The 22,279-nt window shown below is 38.9% G+C and overlaps 1 protein-coding gene across 1 annotated transcript in view; it reads left to right on the top strand.

Moving 5' to 3' along the window:
• The window catches only part of LOC120630333 (zinc finger homeobox protein 3), a 189,498-nt gene extending 171,960 nt beyond the window's left edge, over positions 1 to 17,538 (top strand). Inside the window, exons 3-5 of the mRNA XM_039899531.1 lie at positions 960 to 3,726; positions 8,064 to 10,786; positions 12,544 to 17,538. Of these exons, the coding sequence (XP_039755465.1) occupies positions 996 to 3,726; positions 8,064 to 10,786; positions 12,544 to 15,402 (8,313 nt within the window). The 5' untranslated portion in view covers positions 960 to 995 and the 3' untranslated portion in view covers positions 15,403 to 17,538. The remainder of the gene's footprint in view (positions 1 to 959; positions 3,727 to 8,063; positions 10,787 to 12,543) is intronic.
• Positions 17,539 to 22,279: the final 4,741 nt, after the last annotated feature.

The following is a 22,279-nucleotide window of genomic DNA, read 5'->3' as shown; positions in this document are numbered from 1 at the left end:
ATTCGTGTTCCCCTAGCTTGTATTCGTTTACCTTTAGTGATATACCTATTACTATCTACACTTTGTCAATTAAATAAACAGTCATGTACCTAATCTGTCAGCTTTGGTTATGTAGGTAAGGTTTCGTCGGACATACTCCTATGTGTTTGTTAGATAACAGCAAGATAACAGAGATGACGGCTTAATCTTGCTTTTTTAACAAATTTTCATTTTAGATTACCTACTTGGAACGCTATCAAATTTCTGTTTATTTTATTTATGTTTCTAATGCTATATGAATTAAGGAAGGTATTCCTACGATACATTTCGCCTTAGGAACGTAAAATGTGTGTATGCCGAGTTCCCTATGATATTGGTTGCTTAATTGTAAAAATGTCGTTTTTGACAGCGATGACAGGCTGTCAGACGGATAAATTGATCACAGTTGTTTGCGCAAATGCCAGTTAGATAAGCGCTTATTATCAAATATTTTAATTTGATCATTCAATAGATTCATTTTATAAGTTTTCATCAGAGGATACGTTCGCCTATGTAATCAGAAGCCGCATAAATCGTTTAACTTTCGGAATATTTACCTGTTAATAAAAGTGAACTATCTAATAGGTAGGTATTAATTTCTTAATACATTTGATTTGAACGTGGAATTATTTTGAAATAAACTTACTAAAAAATAAATAAACACAAAACAATCAGTCGCTATAAATGATCGTCTCCACCTATTTCCGTTTACAATGCCGGCCTATACAAATGTATTGAATTGTCGCATCGCTTATTAAGTTAAACTAGTCCGTGAGAAAAAAATCAACATGGCGTCATACTTCAACACAAAAGTTTGTTACTTGGTCTATAAAACTTCCACAGCTAAAATCAAAGCAGTGCATACCTAAATACGTAGTTTTTTAGATTAACAAATGATTGGGAATCCAGCAAAGTATCTAATTCGAGTTTTTAAATTACAGGAGAGCATGTGATGCCGGCCTTTGACGCCCGGCGCCATGCCCACGCCGCTGCAGCCCGGCGGCCCCGCTAGCGGCCCGCCTCCGGAGCGCAAGCGGCGCCGCAAGCGCGACGATCCCCAAAGTTCAGCCGCGCTCGAGCCGGACGAAGACGACGGCAATATGAGCCCCGAGGAGGAGCCGCGGAACGCTCCTGCGGCCCCAGCGGCACCCACCCCGGCACCATCGTCCGCGCCAGCGCCCACGTCTCCTCCAGCCGCACCGGACGCCGTCGACCTCACCTCGCGCCGAGATTCACCACCCCTCTCCTCCGATGTAGAACATTTTGATGGCAAGATCGTCTACAACCCTGACGGATCTGCGTATATTATCGAAGATCCAGAAATCTCGGAGGGCGAGACGAGCTTGCCTGATCTGCCCAAAATTGAACCTGGGTGCATAGTGGACAGTCGAGACCGAAACGTGGTTGAAAGGCAACTCGAATTCCCTCAAATTGCTAGTGCATTCTACGTATCGAGGAATCCATCACTATATGGAGCTTTATACGGAAGATTGGCTGCTGAGAGAGCACGAGCGAGGCCAGACGCACCAGTGATGCATAGTTATCGAGTGTTTAGTTTTCGTGGTGGAAAAGACGCTCCTAGACCATCGTCTCCAATGCCGGAGTGCCCTATTATCGTACCGGTTAAACCGATACTTATGTGTTTTATTTGTAAATTGAGTTTTGGATACGCCAAATCTTTTGTAGCGCATGCCCAATCCGATCACAGTTTATCATTACTTGATACAGAAAGAGATGCCCTATCAAGAGAAAATGCATCGGCAATCATACAGTGCGTTGGAAAGGATAAAGAACCCCTAGTCTCATTTTTGGAACCCGTTGGGGCTGCTGCACCACCACGTGCTTCAATGTCGGGCAGTCCTGCCAATATATCAGAACTATCCAGTCCTTCCATGGATAAGCGACCGGATGTAATAACGCCAGAGAGAGAAAACGAATCAATGTTGTTACCCAATGGATCCTGTGATGACAGAAGACCTAGTCCGCCATCTTGGAGGCCACCTAGATCGATGACTGAATCATTGATTCCACAACATTCCATGATTTCAGTTGCACATCCGCACACAATAAATGCGTCTGTACAACATCGTAGTAGCCCTAATTCATCCCCACCGTTTCAAACAGCACCTCCAGCTTTTCTTTCTGGTACAACGATAGGAGTATGCCCAGATCATCTCGGAGGTCGACCCTCTGGAGCTGATTGTCCAAAATGCGAGCTTATTTTAAATTCAGGAAGATTAGGTGGCCCATTGGCTGGCATGCATAGTCGAAATTCCTGTAAAACATTAAAATGTCCAAAGTGTAATTGGCATTACAAATATCAAGAAACATTAGAAATACATATGAAAGAGAAACATCCAGAAGCAGAAACAAGTTGTATTTATTGTATTGCTGGTCAACCACATCCACGGTTAGCACGTGGGGAAACTTACACCTGTGGATACAAACCTTACCGATGCGAAGTGTGCAATTACTCGACCACGACAAAAGGAAACCTAAGCATACACATGCAATCTGACAAACATCTGAATAATATGCAGGAGTTGCAGAATGGTGGCAACCCTGCTGAAGGAAACTTACCACCAGCCCAGCATACGCCACCAGGAGTTCATAAACCTCCACTACCCCACCATTCGCCCTTGGGTCAGAAACCAAAGCCAACATTTCGATGTGATGTATGCAATTATGAAACTAATGTTGCACGTAATTTAAGGATACATATGACATCGGAAAAGCATACCCATAATATGCTTGTCCTTCAGCAAAATGTCAAACACATGCAAACATTGTCAGCTCTTCATCACCGACAACAAAGTCACCAGCAGTTAGAAAGTTTGTTACATTTTCACGGTAGCGATGCTCCTCCACCCAACCCAGAGGCCGCTTTAGCTGACATGGCGTACAACCAAGCTCTGATGATTCAGCTTATGACTGGTGGCCCTGGACCCTCTCCCCCAGAATTAGGTGCTCATTTAGATGTTGGTTTAAATCCAGAGGCTATGGAACCACCACCAGAACCAGCGGATCCAGAACCAGAAAGAACGTTTCACTGCTGCATTTGCAACTGCTTTTCAACAGATTCTTTAGAGGCGTTGGGTCATCATCTCGCACAAGATCGCACAAAGATCAGAGAACAAGAAATATTAGCTTTAGTAGCCGGTCACTACGTTTGTAAATTATGCACATACAAAACTAATTTAAAGGCAAATTTTCAATTGCATTGCAAAACGGACAAACATCTACAAAGGCTACAGCATGTTAATCATGTAAAGGAAGGTGGTCCAAGAAATGAATGGAAATTAAAGTTCTGTGGCGGTGTAGGGACTGGTGGTGCAGGGGTCGGTGGGGTGCAAGTCAGATGTTGTGCTTGTGATTATTATACAAATTCAGCACACAAACTGCAACTGCATGCCGCTGGAGCCAGGCACGAAGCTGCTGCCCTACTGCTAAGACATTTACGAGACTGTGCCTCGAGGATACCTCGGGAACGTCCTCGAGTATACCGATGTGCGTTATGTGGCTTCGGTGCACCACATAGACTGTCACTCCTACAACACGTACGCTCGGTCAAACATTTGCAAATGGAACAAATCCATCAACTTCAACGCCGGTCTGAAGGCAAAGACCCGACGCCGGATGTTGCTGAGCTGTTCCAAGTCATCCCTCAACCGCCTGAGCTACCGAGTCCATTTGATCAACAAGACAATGGTAAGCTTAAATTCTTATTCGAAATAAAAAACCGATTAGCTTGAACCGTCAAACCTCTTAGTTTCCAACGGATTAAAAAAACTATTAGGTTCTCAATCGTGGAAGTATACTATTATTACAATTGTTTTGTTAAAGATCAAATGAATCAATTTAAATTATTTTCATAAATTAAGGATGTAATTTCTTCGCGGACAGCAGCAAATGCTTCGAAATTTGTGCAATAATTTGTTGTAAGTACAATTCAAACATTAGTTGCTAGTATATCAAAACCCTGCAATTAGGTATATATAATTAATTTGACACTAATCTGAACTATGGAGCAGGTACGACGTTGTCTCCTTTCATGTTTATCAGAGTGGTAATAAGGAAATTGCTACTCGTGTTTGCCACTAATGCCTTTCCAAGCGTGACTATCCTATTGTTATTATTATTGTGAATTAACTTCCTCGAGTCATTGTCTCTTTAAGTAACAACTTTTAATGATATCTAAGATGGGAACAAAATACTGCCACAAAAAATATGTCAGAACTATAAGCTGTCCATAAAAACACTCGGTACGCTATTAGATGCGCGTGCGCTTCTTATCCAATAATTCTCTTTTTAGTAGCCGCTAGACATTGTTTTTTTAAAACCTTTTCAATTGTGTAGGAAAAACGTTTTATTATTTATTACTTTTGTGATAACACATTTCGCAAGTTTTATTCTATAAGGCGTGAAAATCCCATTAAAATTAATTCAACCAAAACCATTACCAGCGTTCGTATCGATAAAGTAGGTAATACTGAACCAACTTATGAATGTGATTTCGAAACGTCACTATCGGTTTCCAATTTAATCCGATTCGTTCCTTAATCAATTTTGTACTGCATTTTTTTCAAACAAAGCTTCTTTCGTGAACCGCGTGAAAGAACGTAGGATTATTATGTATTAATTGGCGTAAGTGTTTTTTATTATATTTCTGTTTGCGTAATCAAAATTAAGGAGCTCGTTATCATAGTGCTCACGTGACTGTCACATCGTGTCTGATCCAAGAGGCAATCTCCTTTTAAAGCGATGAGCATTTAGCAAGGAATTCGTAATGACAATAATGAGATAATTACACACGGACCAAAATTTAATTTAAAGCGCGCAACATTAGAACAGGTTTCTTTAATAACGAACGCCTTACACGTTGTCGCCACATTCGAACTTCGTCATTGGCCGGAGGCGGCTCCGCCCCGCGAGCGAAGGAGACGGAGAGAAGATTTGAATTGAGAACGCGAATTTTCCATAAGTACCGCACGCGGGACAATGACTCGCATTACGTATGTGGCCGTCGCGCATTAAGGATGATTGCCCCCTTGTGATGAGGCTGCTACATCATCTTACAATGTCGCCGCATCGCCGGCCGCATTGCCCGTCGCATCTTTATGGCTGCGGTGAAATACGATAAACACCGAGTGAAAAGCACAAGCGAAAGAAATCCGCTTTGCACCATTGTGCCCTCATGTTTATGCTTATTACTTATTTTTACCTTATTGAGTAGGTACTCTACCGACCAATGCTTTCACCAATATTTGACCAAGTGACTATTAAATTTTTTTACTACTATTAGCTTAAAATTGTATGAAACTCTGATTTAAAGGACGAAACGAAAATTAAATATACGTTCGAACTTGAGCTGTTGGCCGCAACAACGTCCAAAAACAGTTTCTCCCGAGGCAAAATTTCTTATAAATATTTAAGAAATTTTATAATATGCTGAGTGTCTATGTCTTGAATAAATCTATGGAGAAAAGACTAGATGCCAAGGAGAAAATACCTATAATAGATAAAACATCACAACCATTCATACATAACAAAATTTCACGATATTTAAATATTCACTGTTATTAATAACACACACACACACACACACACACACACACAAACACAACTCATTTCCTATAGGTACAACTTTAAAATATAACAAATAGGTTCCTACTTATTAACATGCATTTGTTTGCTCAGGTGTATACTAATAAACCCTATGTAGTAAGTCTTGCGATAACCAAGCAATAAATCAAATCTTTGAGCGGTGCATTCGAAGAATGAAGATTACATACCTTGAATTATAATCTTTTGGTTGTCCTGTGTTCATAATTCATTTTTATTAAAATATCTATACTTTAGCTATACTGAATTGTCATCTATTACTTACTAAAAATAGGTTGCCTTTCAATCATTGAGGTTTGGTGCAGTGAATATTTCGAATATATATTATCAATGGTTAAATTAACTATTTTGTATTAAGAATATTTGGTTACAGCCTTTACAGCTCAACCGAATGCTCCACCTTAAAACTGCATCATGTGTTTTTTTTAATTTATTTTAATACTCCGAGCATTATAAAGATACGCAACGGAAATCGTTAACGAATCTCTGGGTTACATACAGTAACACCGTAGCCCATAAAATATTCAAAAATTTCATTGTTGTCCCTGACGCCACATTGTAAAAATCCTGACCCAAATCTTGCAAAACAAAACTCATACACAATACTTACTTTACGACGCTATAACGATGTGGTGTTTCCTTAGAAAAGATCCTTTGTCCATTGACAAAAAGCGTTGGAGATGCCATTTTATGCAGACACCGGCCATATTATACCTGGTCATGCTCCTACCAGACTTTAGGTCGGCAATTTTATATTACGTTGTTATAGATAATAATTATGCCCCGATTTTATTTCAAATGTGCACTGCACTGCAAGCGAATATCGACGATTTCAAACATCTCAAAGCTAAATTATTACCTAATGAATGCTAAAACGAAGACGATTCCGGACTATTGGTACTTACACGACGAAATCATTGGTAACCTCGAATAAAAGGGATTTGTCTACATGCTTTTATAATTTCTACAAGAGCAGACTACGTACTGGTCACTACAGTCCAATATTAGGGTCAGTTCTCTTTTGATTATTATTACATTGACTCGTACTTACTTAGCCCTCTCCCCTTCATTAGATGTAACGGTTTTAACTGCTTAAAACTATGAAACAGGTTCCCGAACAGGGGACAGACTGGTTTCAGCTGCGGCCGACTGTGAGATAATTTCAAGTTTTAATTAAGTCAAAAAAATGTGCTCATGCTACTGGTAATTATTGTGTGAAAATCGTACGCCAAAATAATTGAACTTTATTTTCAATTTATTAGTTGGTTACTTTTTAGACGTTAGGTAGATGTAAATACTATTCTATGTAAACTTATGTTTTTTATGAAAATTAATTCCTTATTCAATCTATCCTAAATTGAAGTAGTAGCTATCTCCCGTTGACCCAAACGGTTTTAAACTCTTGTGTTTAGCAATACTATTATCTGGTATTTTCTTCTTGTGAAATCGAGATCAAACTATATAGGCTTTTAATTAATAATTAATTAATTTCAAAGTTTCGGTAGTATATGATCCATATGTTTTTAAACTGCGAAAGTTAAATGTTACTTATTCTAGGTATTACCGCGTAATCCAAGCACATACAAGTAAGAGGAAAACAATTGCATTGCCATACAATGGAGTGCAATTTTATTACTATTAAAAATAAAAATGGCCCTTCAAAAAATGTTACCTTATTATTCCAGGAGGGGCCTTGTCAAAATCAGTTATTTTATTAAAGTTTACCTAATTGTAACGTTTCCTTAACGAACCTCGTGTGCTCCTCGCATCGGTCGTTTCTTTCACCTTCCTTATTTGAGCGTAAACAATGCGGGCCAGCTTCTTTCACACGCTGGCGGACATATCCCTGGTCAAATAATAATTGCACACACACTAACGACGTATCCTCATCTCGCTCACACTCATCGTCACGTATGTCGATCACCCGAATGCATTTGATCCGATGCGAAACGAAATATTCGAAACCTTTTGTAATAATGAACAATGATTGTTTGCCCGTCCTGTATCTCCTTTGTGTGCGAAATTACAATATACTTGTTACGTTAGCATTAATACATCTGTAGGTGTGTGCGTACGGGATGGATAGAGCGATACCTTTGTCTTGCCGGGACGTCGCAAACAAAACGAGTCCTACTAATAATATAAAGGAGAAGAATTTTATTTTAACTTCAATTCAGAAAAGCAACAAACGCTACACCGAACAATAGTCAGCTTCATTTATAGAAAATAATCTTTTTTGCAGATAAATCTCACGTAGATGTAGGTAGACATTGTGTGTAATATATGAACACAGTTTACTGATCACTATTCCATTCTGTTTGTAGATTTTGAAGTGAGAGGTTTGTCGGATTCATATTAAAAAATAATCTGAAATTTTTTAGTAATGACAATTAATCAAATAAAATATTTTATTTTGTTAACAGATAAGGAGCCAATCGATCAAAAACCAGAATTAACGCAAGAGCAAAAGATGATGCGGTTTTTAGAACAACACCAACAACAGGTTGTTCAGCAACAACAACAGCAGCAACTTCAACATCACCAACAGCAAGTTGCCCAACAACAATCTCAACAAAGTAGCAGTGACAAAGATGACGAACAAGAAACACCTGGACCACATGTCTGTCCGTATTGCAACTTTAGCTGTAACGGTGAACACAGATTATCTGCACATGTCAACTCAGTTCACGGCGACAACGTTCGGCACTTCATTTGTCCTCTATGCCAAGATGCGTTCAAAGAGAGACCGGCCTTAGAAAGGCATGTTATGCAGATTCATTCTGTAAACTCAGAAGGATTGCAACGGCTGCTGCTTCTTGTAGATCAAAGCCATTGGCTAAATGGTGCAACCCAATCGCAGAGAGAGGAGTCGAGACAAAATGAAGAGAATGAAAGAGAAATCTCATCGCCTCGTTCTGAAGGCAGCGTTGACGGTGAGATGGAACGATGTTCAACGTGTAATCGCACATTTCGCAATGTTGACGAATTATGCCAACATCAAAATGAATCTGGTCACTTGGAACTAAAGCAAACACCGCAAGGACCAGGCTATGTTTGTTGGAAAAAAGGTTGTAATCGGTATTTTGATTCTGCGCACGCTTTGCAAAATCATTTTAGAGAAGCTCATGCGCGTAATTCTATTGCAAATATGTCGGTCTCGGAGAAACATGTATATAAATACCGATGCAATCAATGCAGCTTGGCATTCAAAACGGTTGAAAAATTGCAATTACACTCTCAATACCATGTCATACGCGATGCTACGAAATGTGTTCTATGTGGACGAAGCTTTAGATCTGTGATGGCTCTTCAGAAACATGTTGAAACATCACATCCTGAACTTTCAGAAGAAGATCTTTCGGCTTTCAAAAGAAGTCTTGCCTCTAATCCTTTACTACAAGCTGGACACGGTGTTGTTTTAGATGCTGCTACTGCAGATTTACTACGCAAAGAAGCGCTACGAACTCCTGAAGATGAACTTGAAATGGAAGACAGAGACTCGAGTGCAACAGCTAATGATGAATCCGGACATAACGATGCCGAAAACTCAGACGATTCAATAATTTACAAAGATCAGCAATTCCTTGAAGACTATTTAAATTCACAGGCAATGGCAGAAGACTCCTACAATGATCCTAACAGAAAATATAAATGCCATCGATGCAAAGTCGCTTTCACACGCCAATCATATTTGACAGCACACAACAAGACTCTTCTACACAGAAAAGGCGAGAAACTAACATACCCCATGGAAAAATATCTCGATCCAAACAGACCATTCAAGTGTGATGTGTGCAAGGAATCTTTCACGCAAAAGAATATCCTACTTGTTCATTACAATAGTGTTAGTCATTTGCACAAATTAAAACGTGCTATGCAAGAACAACAGAATAATAATAATCCACCCGTCTCGCCCGGTGCTGGTACTGCTCCCTCCAATTTAACACTTACACCTAAAAGTACGTCTAGCGAGGAGGATGATCGTAAAAGATACAAGTGTAACATATGCAAAGTTGCGTACACGCAAGGAAGCACACTTGATATTCACATGAGGTCGGTTTTACATCAAACGCGAGCGGGTAAACTGCAGGAGCTCGCCGCCGCAGGCCACGTGGACTTGACACGGCCTTTAGTAGAGCAGCCGGACAGGAACGACCCCGCCAAAATTTTACAAGACGTGTTGTCGCCGAAAAATACATCCCCTTCGTCTACGAGCAGCGGGGGGCCGCGTTCCTCACCCCCCGCTCGCCCAGGTAGTCCGCGATCCCCTCGTGCAGGTAGCGCCTCGTGCGAGCGCTGCCACGCGTCATTCCCAACTGGGGAGCTACTCGACGCACATCGCGCAACTTCATGCCCGTTTGGAGATGCGCGGGCGCATTCGCCGCTCGGTGACGCAGAAGCAGCGGCTATAGACGAGATGGTAGCAAAGGGCAACCCGCCCAAAAGAAACTCACAAATGTATAAACAACTACTTGAGACATTCGGATTTGACCTTGTGATGCAGTACAATGAGAACCAGCGGCGCAAAATGCAAGAGGAGCGCGAAATGGCTCGCGCGCCAAGTCCACCGCCGCCTCCGCCCGAGGAAAAGCCCCCAGACAGTGAGACAAAATCGACGTGTCAACATTGTAACAAGGAGTTTTCTAGTGTTTTTGTTTTAAAGACCCACTGTGAAGAAGTGCATAAAGATAAAGTTCCTCTCGAATTTTTGGAGCAGTTCGCGGAACAGTTTAAATCGGAATATGAGAGGAAGTCCGGTGCTCCTAACTCACCGCGGGCTGCGTCTCCCGCGCCGCAGGGTGACCGTTCACCGTCGCCTCGTGGTGACACCAGTGGGAACTTTAACGAAAATGCAAACGGTCCGGGCGAAGCACAGGCTGGAGCTCTATTGGCTGCACAAGTGCAAGAGATGCAGGCTGCTTTGAATATGCTGCAGTTGCAACAACAGCTCGGACAGTTGCACCCGATGATGGCTCAAATGTTGTCACTAGGACTTCCGTTGGGCTTGAACATGGGTGCCCTGGCGGCCATGAACCTTCAGCCGCCCCTGGTGTCGCTCATGTTGCCACCACCGCCCTTCGACGCCATGCCCTTCGCTCATGACGCTCAGATGAAACAGCAACAGCTGATCCAGCAACAGCAGCAGGTGAGATAAATTGAAATATAACGTATTACCTATAGTCGCATAAAATAAACTACTCGGTTCTTGTTTTGGTACCATCAGTTTGTGCCCAAACACGAATAACTATTTTTTATTAATTATATGAATATTTTTTCTAGTAAAGTCGTTTTCCTTTCACCGTAAATTTCCAGCAGAAAATGTATCATTATTGCACAGTCTGTCTCTGAAGCAATGTTTTTCATTCCGGCTTTAAATGACTGGTTGGAACAGTTTATTCCCAGATAATAAATAATAAATAAATATGTTACTAAACTACACACATCGCCATCTAGCCCTTAAGTAAGCGTAGCATGTGGTATGACTGAAGAATATTTTTTTATGAAAAATATACATAATACTTATAATATATAGATAAACACCCGGACACTGAAAAACTTTCATGTTCATAACACAAACAGTATCCAGTTGTGGGAATCGAACCCACGGCCTTGGACTCAGAAAGCAGGTTCGCTACAAATTACGCCAATCGGCCGTCAAATAGAAAGTTATCTACTACTTACAAACGTATCTTTTAACGTATTCATTCGCGTATGCATTTTATGTACACTTTACTGCTTTAATTAGTAATTTACATCGATTGTAGGTAAAATAAAACAAACAAACTACTATGACACTCATAAGATTTTTATGTTTTCAGTTATTAAACATAAATAATAATCACTATTTTTAATAAAACAAACTTGCTATATTCAAAAACAGTGTTATTTTTTATATACAGAAGCCATAGTACTTATTTTCGTACCTAGATGTTATTTCTACGTGCTCTTGTTTTTAAATTCATAAACAGCCCGAATAATGTCCCACAGTGGGCAAGGGCCTGCTCTATCATAATATAAAATAATACTTAAGAAAATATAAAGCTTAAACCCATGCTGATCCAATGCCAGTCGGCGGGCTTACGCTTTTAGTGTTAAATCTAGGGAATTCACTAACCTGCATGAAAGTAGAGTAGAGTTTAAACTATGTAATCCTATCTCCTTCGAGAGAGGAGACCTGTCTTATTAACTACCTATTTCGACATTTTCTTCAATCTTTTTAGTATATGATTCTAAAACTTATTTTGACCAATTTAATACTTTGTAATAAAAAACCGATATGCTTTTATGTTATCTGTTTCCATATAGTTAGGTATGTGTTTAATACATTATCTCGCATATAATATTAACTCATGCACAAACATGAAACATTCGATTATTTTCAACTGTATAAAGTAAATTCTAACGCAAGGCAATAAGGATATCTACAGGAAGATAAGCCTTACCTATCTGTTTGTACAAGCCAACAGAGGGGCCATTGTTCAGCTTCTTAGGGGCAACTTATTATTACTTTACAAAGAGTGGTTACTATTATACGCAGTTACCTGCGAACATGTTACATTTAGTCGGAATTCAAAAAGGAATAACATTTTATTAATCTTAACTAATAGCTCTTCTCACGTCGCTAAAGTCTAAGTACTGTAGTTTATCCGTTAAAGTACAAACGCATCTTCTAGGCAAGTAAGTCCTAGGTTAGTGTCTGAGGGTAGTAATAATGCCTAGGTAAGGAATCCTAGGGTTAATCTTTCCATTGTCGTCAAGCGTAAGCTCATCGCTCGTAAAAACCTTTACTTATGGTAACTGCGATGGTTTTATTATTATGAACATTTTATGACACATTTATTTAGGGTATTATAAGCAGTTGGTAAATTAACTAATTAACTAACGAGAGCATTTATTTTGCAGGCGAACGCAGCAGCGGGTCAAAAACGAGCTCGCACGCGAATCACTGATGATCAGTTGAAAATATTACGCTCGCACTTTGACATTAATAACTCTCCAAGTGACGAGGCTATTGCAAAAATGGCTAAACAGTCTGGACTCGCGACTAAGGTCATCAAACATTGGTTCCGGAACACGCTCTTTAAAGAGCGCCAACGCAATAAAGATTCGCCTTACAACTTTAATAACCCTCCATCTACTACTTTAAATCTTGAGGAGTATGAGAAGACTGGGGAAGCCAAAGTAACACCTTTAGATTCTTCAGCTAGCTCTGACGAAGGCAAACCACCGCCTGAAAAAAAAGCAAAAACTGAGGACACATTAGCGATAATTAACCAGCAAGAAGTTAAATGTGAGCCAATTGACGAGCCTACCATGGAAGAGAAATACAATTCGTATGACGACCGACATCAAGAAGACAGAAGTTACAGTTTTCCACAAATGCCTCTCCCAAGTCCAGCGTTAATTTCTTCTGAAGTTATACATAATATTTCGAGACCACAAACACCCACCCACGTGTCCCTCAATTCTCTAATACAGTCCCAATTAGATTCGATACCGGCTACGAGTATACCGCAGCCTCCGCATCCTTCGATGCTACCACCAAAACTAAATCCTAATTTCACGTCCCCAAACTCCGCGCCCCCGAACGTCCTACCTTTGACCCCAAATCGCAGCCTCAGTCCTGGCAGAGGACCGGCCGATTTCGGACTTTCCGGGGGCAACTCGAACGGATCCAACAGCTCGGGGTCTTCTGGCAAACGCGCCAACAGAACTAGATTTACTGACTATCAAATCAAGGTTTTGCAAGAATTTTTTGAAAACAATGCATATCCAAAAGATGATGACTTAGAATACCTCTCAAAGTTATTGGGGCTCAGCCCTAGAGTTATCGTTGTGTGGTTTCAAAACGCGCGTCAAAAAGCAAGAAAAGTGTATGAAAATCAGCCGGCAGCAGATCCACCAGCTGGCTCGATGGACGACGCTAATAGATTTCAAAGAACACCTGGCCTCAATTACCAATGTAAAAAGTGCCAACTTGTATTCCAACGATATTACGAATTAATAAGACATCAGAAAACTCATTGTTTTAAGGAAGAGGATGCGAAACGATCGGCGCAGGCGCAGGCGGCTGCCGCTCAAGTAGCTGCTACATTAAGCAGTGAAGATTCAAATTCAAGTACCGTAGAACACCACGTTCCGCATGTGCCAGTATCACCGGCACCACCTCGCACACCCACGCCTGCAGCCCCTAACTATCCGGTATCACCGGCCCCTCCGGCGCCGCATACGCCGCATACACCTGTCACTCCACTTACTCATCAACCCAGAGAGGAAAAAGATGGTAATTTTCAGTGTGATAAATGCAACCTAGTCTTCCCACGATTCGACTTATGGCGAGAACATCAACTAGTTCACATTATGAACCCAAACTTATTCCCCACATATCCACCTGATTCCCCTTTTGGAATCTTACAACAACACGCTCAATTACAACAACTCAACGCATCATTAACAAACGAGGAATCACGCCATCCATTAGTAGCAGCATTAAACCAACAGGTTGCAAAAAGAAAATTTGATGAGTTTGAGGATGCAGACACGGGAGAACAACCAAAAGATAAACGCTTGAGGACCACCATTTTACCCGAACAATTGGACTACCTCTATCAAAAGTACCAAATAGAATCAAATCCCTCACGAAAAATGCTGGAAAATATTGCCCGCGAAGTGGGATTAAAAAAAAGAGTAGTTCAAGTTTGGTTTCAAAATACACGAGCACGGGAGAGAAAAGGTCAATTTCGAGCTCACGCTCAGGTCATTAATAAGCGTTGTCCCTTCTGTCCTGCATTATTCAAAGTAAAAAGTGCACTGGAAAGCCACCTTAGTACAAAACACGCTGACCAGTGTGCACGAGGAGAAATAAATGTTGATGCACTTCCAGATGAAGAACTGAGCACAGAATCCACACCAAGTTTTGGCTCACAGCAAAGTGACAGACAGCAAAATTTTTCCCAAGCGGGGGCTCCCATGTTGCCCCCTATTTTTCCGCCTTTCCACTCAGACATGGAGAAGTTTATCAAGCAGTACAGTGAGGAGTCTATGAAGCGATACGTTAGTGAGCTCCAAGCACATGCTGCTGCACAACAGAATGGTAGTAGTGGAAACGAACCCTCTGAGAGGCGAGCAGAACATGGAAAATCAGAAATACCTTTAGATCTCAGCAAACCTGTTGACCTGTCACGGCCGGGATCAGACGCCGATGAACGCTCAGATACCGCATCTGAGACAATGGAATTTTACGAAGAAGATGAACCGACGTCACCTATACCGGGCCAACAACAAACGCCTAGACCCCTCGGGAAACGCTTTCGAACTCAAATGTCTTCCGTTCAAGTTAAAATCATGAAGTCACTGTTCGGCGACTATAAAACGCCGACAATGGCAGAATGTGAGTCACTCGGAAGAGAGATTGGGTTACCGAAGCGCGTGGTTCAAGTGTGGTTCCAAAACGCAAGGGCTAAAGAAAAGAAAGCGCGTCTCGCAGCTGGTCTCCCAGAGATATCCGACGCGCAACCACCGGAGGAGTGCAGAGTGTGTGATTTTAAGTACAGTCACAAGTATTCAGTGCAGGACCATGTGTTTACGCGCGGTCACATCGCGACTGTGCGTGCGCGGCTGGAAAGCAACGTTGGTGCGGCGGACGACAGCACGCTCGCACTCATGCAGATGGCAGCACGACTGGAGGGCGGGCTTGGAAGCGAGCTTCACAACGCGTTTCTGCGGCCACAACTCGCCGGCAACGGTGAGTGCACTACTTGACAGCGGTCCACGTCGTTTAGTGCTTCCGAGTGCTACGCGACTATGGACTTCCTAACGTAGAACCTCGCAGCGGCGAGCTTCGCTCTCGTGAGTAATGTTTCCGATGAAATTTCACAAAAGCAACCCAGTTGAAGAGCGAAGCTCAGAGTGTGCCGTGACGGTCGTTGGTCTATTTTCCTACTAGTGAGTCCTTTTGTAAATAATTTTAGATGTTACGCGATATTGTTACGCAAAGCCTAAGTGATGTTAATTTTCAATGCCGACAATTATCATAACTTCGAGATTACATTAACATTGTCAAACGTGTGCGTCAGATACGTCGCGCGGACGCAACGCTCGTTGCCCCGTAATAACAACACGTACGCGACCAATTCAATCTCTGAAATTATTTCGTAATTCAAATAATTACAGAGTGCCACTTGAAGCGTGGTGATACCGTGACTAAAATGGGATATAAACATTTCTTGTAAATAAATTTTGTCTCGTCATCGTAGAAGTAGTATTTGAACTTTGTTTTACGGTTTTTGTAGAGAGTGATAGGTTGGTCGTGTCGTGGTGACTGGTGAGGAGTGAGAGGCGTGCCGGGAGTGCCGGCGGGCCGGTGGGCGTCTCTCTCTGAGCCGCCGCTATTTAAATGCAAACGAACACAACAATGGTAGGAGTTAGGACGCGTGAAGGACGTCGTATATCTAATGCGACCGATCTGGTGCACATGCATGTCTCCACATGAATAATCAATTATTCAAATTACGCCAATCAAAAGACTTTCTCGGAAACCCTCCGCAAATGTCAATAGCTCCTTTTTGTTTTATCAACTTTTTATATAAATGTGTAATAATCCGCCGCATTGAAAATCAGCATCCTGAGTTTGCGTAACGTACTAGTAATCTGTTGCATAATATTATTCTTCCTAGTTGTTCTATTTAAAACTCCTATTAGGTATTAGAGACTTGTCGATTGTTGTAGGATTGTAATGAAAACCAAATTATATATTATAGAGAATTTAAAACATTTAGTTATTATGTAAAGTCAAAGCGAAGCCTGAAGTCTTTATAACTATTTAAATAAGGTGCCTTGTAGGATTCAAGTGTTTGTAAATTATTTTCCAGAGCTCCACTGTAAATAATGAATTGATCATGTAAAAGTATACTATTAGAGTTTAATTTAGGTCGCTGTTCAATTTGTCTTGAACCGCTGTTCGTTATATTGTGTAGGTACTGCGTTAAGTGGTATAGATAGATAGATTTAAATAAATATATTGTTCGTTTCATAGAGGCATCTTTAAAACTTGTGATATAACTGTATCTAATTAGTTTACAACGCATATCTTCTCCGAGGGGAACAAAAATAAATACAGACGTAACATAGAAAGTTTGTCGTATTTTACATAATAATGAATACTAAGGTAACTTGTGGGGTCGCCGGCTGCAGTTTTTAATATTCTCCCAAAGCATTTACATAAGAGCGGTTGGGAATTGGGGAGTTGGGCGGTATGCAAATATTTTCTTCAAATTTAAATGCACTACATGGAAAGCCGTGAGCTCGTGCCGCCTTCTAAGCGCCCAAACAAATCGGCGCACGCGCCGCGGGTGTTACCATCGCGTTTCTATTTATTGTGTGAAAACCTACCTCCCGTCTTACGTGCCAAGATACTTTCCTATTATCCTTTCAAATGCAAATATTGCACTTTGGAATTGTCCATGTATTTTAAATATTTGATCCGCAAGCTCTTTACAGGTATTGAATTATTTGCATATCGCTTTTTATGTTATTATTTCTTCTTTGCTTTATGTTGTTATGTTTGTATTTATTTTTGTTCTTAAGTTTTATTATTTTTATTTGTTTCGTTTAGATTATTATGTACCTTGGTGCATCGGCTTACTAGCTGACCGTTGCCTTGATATTGAATTTGCCTCCAATACGACTTCCAATAACTTTATTTTAATTTTGTATTATTTAAGTTTACCTAATTATGTGCGATCTGCATTTACTGTTATTCAGATGATATTTTTCAAAATAGTTTTTAAAATGTGAAGTCAAGTGCCAGCCAGTGAAAAATACTTTTACTTTGGTTTGACGATAATGATCGTCATTAAACTAGAGAAAGATGACAAATCTTGTAAACTGAATAGTATTATTATAATTATTATCTAGTTATTTTATTTGCCGAATTCGTTGAAATAAATGCAATATTTATATTATTGAGTTATGTTTTTTTTTGTTTTGTTTCCTTGGTTCCTTTATCCTTAGTTTGTATTTTTTTTTTATGTTTTTTACTAACACAATGAAAACACTGTACATTGGGTAAAAGCTCTTTGGCTATTTGTATGCGATCTCCAGCTAAGAGTTAGAAAGGCCATCTCAGAAAGGTGAACAAAACTAATGAATTGGAGCTTACCTTCGTAAATTTCCGCTATTTAACATAATTCTTGCCTGAGTAGTTAAAACAAAGGGGCTATTGTGGCCTCTTTTGAAATTGAAGGACTTTACTCAGGCTCAAGACAAAAAGCGATTTAGATTTAATTTTTGTTTTTTGCTCAGTGGGTGGTGCTGTCGTTTGTATGGTTACTTTTGGCTATACTTATTTACCAAGAGAATAGTTGATAACAGATTGCTAGTTTGTTTTTCACAAACCCTATAGTTGCGAAAAGAAAGAAAAACGATCGTGACGGCACTAATAATGTAATTAGTTATAATTAAGAACATCTACTTTATATGCTATAAGTATAACTTTATTTAAAATACGTAGGAAATCTAGATAACTAAGAATGGAATGAAAACAGTGGTCTGCGCAGGGTGTTCGACCAGAGTAGGTAATAAAGAAGCTGGTTGATATAAAATGAAAATATTATTCTTTCATATAAGTCACTAAAGCTTGCCCGGGACATAGTCAACCTTTTTTACCCTTATTACACCCCTTACCCCTTTGGATTTTAAAAGAAACGCATTTATGCGTAATGCACGTACTTCACAAACAGGACTTTCATCGAATCTTGCAACCTCTTTAAAAGAGAAACTCTTTCGTAGCCGATACCGGAACCCTAATAGGAACCTTCAGGAATTCCTTTATTTTACTATTTGTGATTTAAAAAAAAACATGGGTCAATTAAGCAATCTTCCAACCACCATTTCAGTTTTAGAAGTAGGTAAATTGAAATGAAATCTATAATTATTGTTTATCTGCCTGTCAAAATCGGTTCAGCCCTAACAAACACAAACACATAATTTTTTTAGTTTTTTTTTTATTATAAGTATCGTATAACTTAATATGCATTTAGTATATAATTTAACTGTTGTTTTGACATTACAAACAAACATTTTATAATATATGTAAATGGAACTTCAGGGTAGGCAGGGTTTTTATGCATGCAAGTGTCTTGCATGTAGGAAAGTGGAAAGGAGTTAGTAGGAGGAGTGTTATTTGGTAGGTACTTTTTTTTTCAATAGATATGAACGGTTATAAGGTTTAATGGATCGATAAAATAATGATTGAAACCTATCTTCTGGGAGGCCACACATTTTTATATCGACATCAGATCTACGCATAACGAGAAGGTAAGAAGTTATGAGCTACGACTAAAAATGTTAAAGTAGGTACTCGTTCTTGAAAAATTCTTATTCAATAAGTAGGTAGGTAAATTGAATAAATAAATTAAGCGATAGGTTTATACGTCCTAAAGATGCTGAGTAAGTATTCCAAAATAAGATTCTAGCAACATGACATATCCACTTTTATTGAATTTAAATAAAATTTGTCATAGTGAAAAAAAAATAGATAAATTGGTCATACTTCTGTGGTTATCCGCTGTATTTACACGATTAGACAAAATTTTCTCGCCGGAAAACAAGTTCAAAGGTACCTCTAACGCTGCAGCGGAATTTTATTAGGTACCAATTTATTAAAATTAAATGGCCAATAAGAATACATATATCAGGTATTATTACTGATTATTTTGGTTAAGTATGTGTAATTTGAATAGTAGTGTTATAGAATGGTGGATGGAGCGGCCATCGTAACATTTTACTTGTAGTTTGAAACATTCTGAAATCAAATCCTATCATTACACACATAATGAAGTCTACTTAGTGCTTTCTTACCTTGCGCATAAGTTTGACTTGGTTGGTACCTACGTTAAAATACCTTTAAAGCTATTGTAGCTTAGATTTTTTGCAAGTAGTATATAGATATCTTTAACAATGCAGCCTACCTCTTATTAATAAAGAGCCCACTGGGATCGGTCACTCTGTGTCACCGTAGACACATAGGCTATGAAACACTCTATTCCTAAAGATGTAGGTATGGTGTCTCGGTCACAGTAGGGAGACTAAATGTACAAATAATATCCCATAAAGGAAGTGGAAACGGTGCAAAACTATTTGTTTGTATATTTGTTACTAATCTTCGAATTTAATTAAATTTATTGCAGCGATAGCGATGTTTAATTAGTATCCCTAAAATAATATTGTTTCCATGGAAATTTTTAATAAACCAAAAGTCAAATCATTAAATTACAAACAACCAGTGGCGTGCACAGGGTTTTTGACCAGGATATGCATAAAGAAGGAAGGTGCCATAAAATGTAAAAATCCTTCGCGAGTCAAACAAAAATTTTAGGGTATGCAGTGCTTTTGTGCATGTATGAAGTGCACGCCACTACAAACAACCTACATACCTACCAATTCAATCTGAGTTCTGAAGATCCATTCAGTACCTACTTTTGACAGATGCGGGAGACTTCTCCTTAGGTTGTAGCAGATTATATATATGTAGTAGTAATAGATAGGTAAGTAGGGGTATGTTATTGATAGCCCCTTCGACTATTCCCTTGATTTGAACAAAACACATATTTTTTCGCCCACCGTTCAATATTCGAGAGATTACAAAAAATATTAAATTACACAACCAACAAAGAAATAAAGCTAATGCGCCTAAAAAAACTCCCGTTACCGAACCAACTAATTATTTCATTGTAGGACACAATACTAGGTATAAGACGTGCTTTCGAGAAAACAACTCTTTTTGTTGAATGACAAAAGGGTTTTTTTAACGAATTGAACCGATATCATGGCGGTATTAACCATATTGTAGTTACCTACGTAGGTGTATCATTGGTAACTAAACTAGATCAGGGTTGGCAAATATTTCAAATTGGTGCATGATTTTTTTATGTACTTATTTGTATATTTAAAAAAAATCCTTAAGATTATCTATTTTTACCATTCAATAAAATAAGTTCTTTTCGAATATATTGTGTATAATGACTAAAAATTGTGTTAAAAAAATATTACTTTTTTTGCCTTCTAGTGCGCCAGTATTTTTATGTAGTTCAAGTATCAAATATTTTATATTTATCATTCGAATAACTGGATGTATATTTTTTGTTTTACCAAAGTAATAAAGGTAGGTACGAGAAGATTCGTGAAGTATCCTCGTTACAAATGGTAGGATGTCTTCAAATAAAAGAGATATAGGTACCTATTTCAAGATCAAGTAAGTCTGCACGAGATTGATTCAAGATGGTAATTTTTTGACAGTAAAGTACTTAGTTATTGACATTTGATTTTTTGACTCTACTTATAGCTAACCATGACTCGTCTGTGCCTCATCTTTTTTATTCTTCTACAAGTTAGCCCTTGACTGCAATCTCACCTGGTAGTAAGTGGTGATGCAGTGTAAGATGGTAGTAGGTTAACCTGTCATATCTGATTTTTTTTGTAAAGTTCTCTTCCTAGATCGAAAAACTCTGAAAAGTTCCATCAAAATCAGTTCGTCGATTCAATAATAAATTCCTTGCAAAGCTGTGCCTACTTAGATACTTACCTGTGAAAGTTCCGTCAAAAAACAGACAGGCCAATGGACAAAACAATTAAAATCGCTTGTTTAAGTTATATTCTATGGCCTTCCTCAGCATATGAGCTTAATTATTATAAAAGTCATCCATTACAGATATCTACACTTCAACATTATTTATATGTTAATAAGTTATATTCCCTCTAAAAACGTATTTATTTTACCTATAGGTACTATATGTCCCTTCCTAATAGACATGGGTGACTATGTCCACTATTAATCCAGTTTTTTTTTTAATGTTTCTTAGATAAGGGATGTATACCTACTCAATCACAAATGCCTATCAACTCCAAATCTACAGTAAAATAGTAACTGAATGAAAGATAGGCAACTAGTGAATAAACGACATCAACGCGTGCATTTCCCGTTCATTCCTAATATAGCAGTTTTAACTAAATTATAGATATAGGTTAAAATAGAATATATAAACAGGTGCATGTACATCGGCATGCACAAGGTTTTGACAAGAGTAGATATATATAAAGCAGGAAAATAGCATAAAATATAATTTTTTTTGGGTAGGCAGTGTTTGTGTGTATGTATTGTAAGTGAAAACCACTGTACATTGTCCTATAAAAAACTAGTTCGTTTAGCAACCCTAAGTTACGTAGATAAAGCCTTGTATAAAGGAAGATAGTGATTTAAATAAATTTAAGCTTGAATATTTTCCTAAAGAAAGGAAAGCAACTAAAATTAACCGTGAAGAAAATTTCGAAACCGAAACGGTTTTTTAATAGTTTAAGGAATTGAATGAATGAATGAATTGAATTAAACCAAGCTCAGCGTCTCTATTTTATGGAACGCTTGTTTTTAAATTTAGAACATTTTATTGATAATGTTTTCTATTATATTAGCTGTAGGTCTGTAAAGAGTGGCATCTTGTTTCTTGTCAGTGTAAGTCAATGAGTTTACAACTAGTACAGACTTATGTAATAGTAGGTAGTTTTAGAGTAGATCAGAAGTATCCATTGCTTATGTAAGGGTCCAGACTAGCCACTAAATCATCCAGAATTCTCTATATTCAAG

Source organism: Pararge aegeria, chromosome 16 (genome assembly GCF_905163445.1).
Source record: "Pararge aegeria chromosome 16, ilParAegt1.1, whole genome shotgun sequence".
Lineage (NCBI taxonomy): Eukaryota > Metazoa > Arthropoda > Insecta > Lepidoptera > Nymphalidae > Pararge > Pararge aegeria.
Note: the sequence above shows the minus strand (reverse complement) of the source record. Positions and strands in the feature narration are given on the sequence as shown.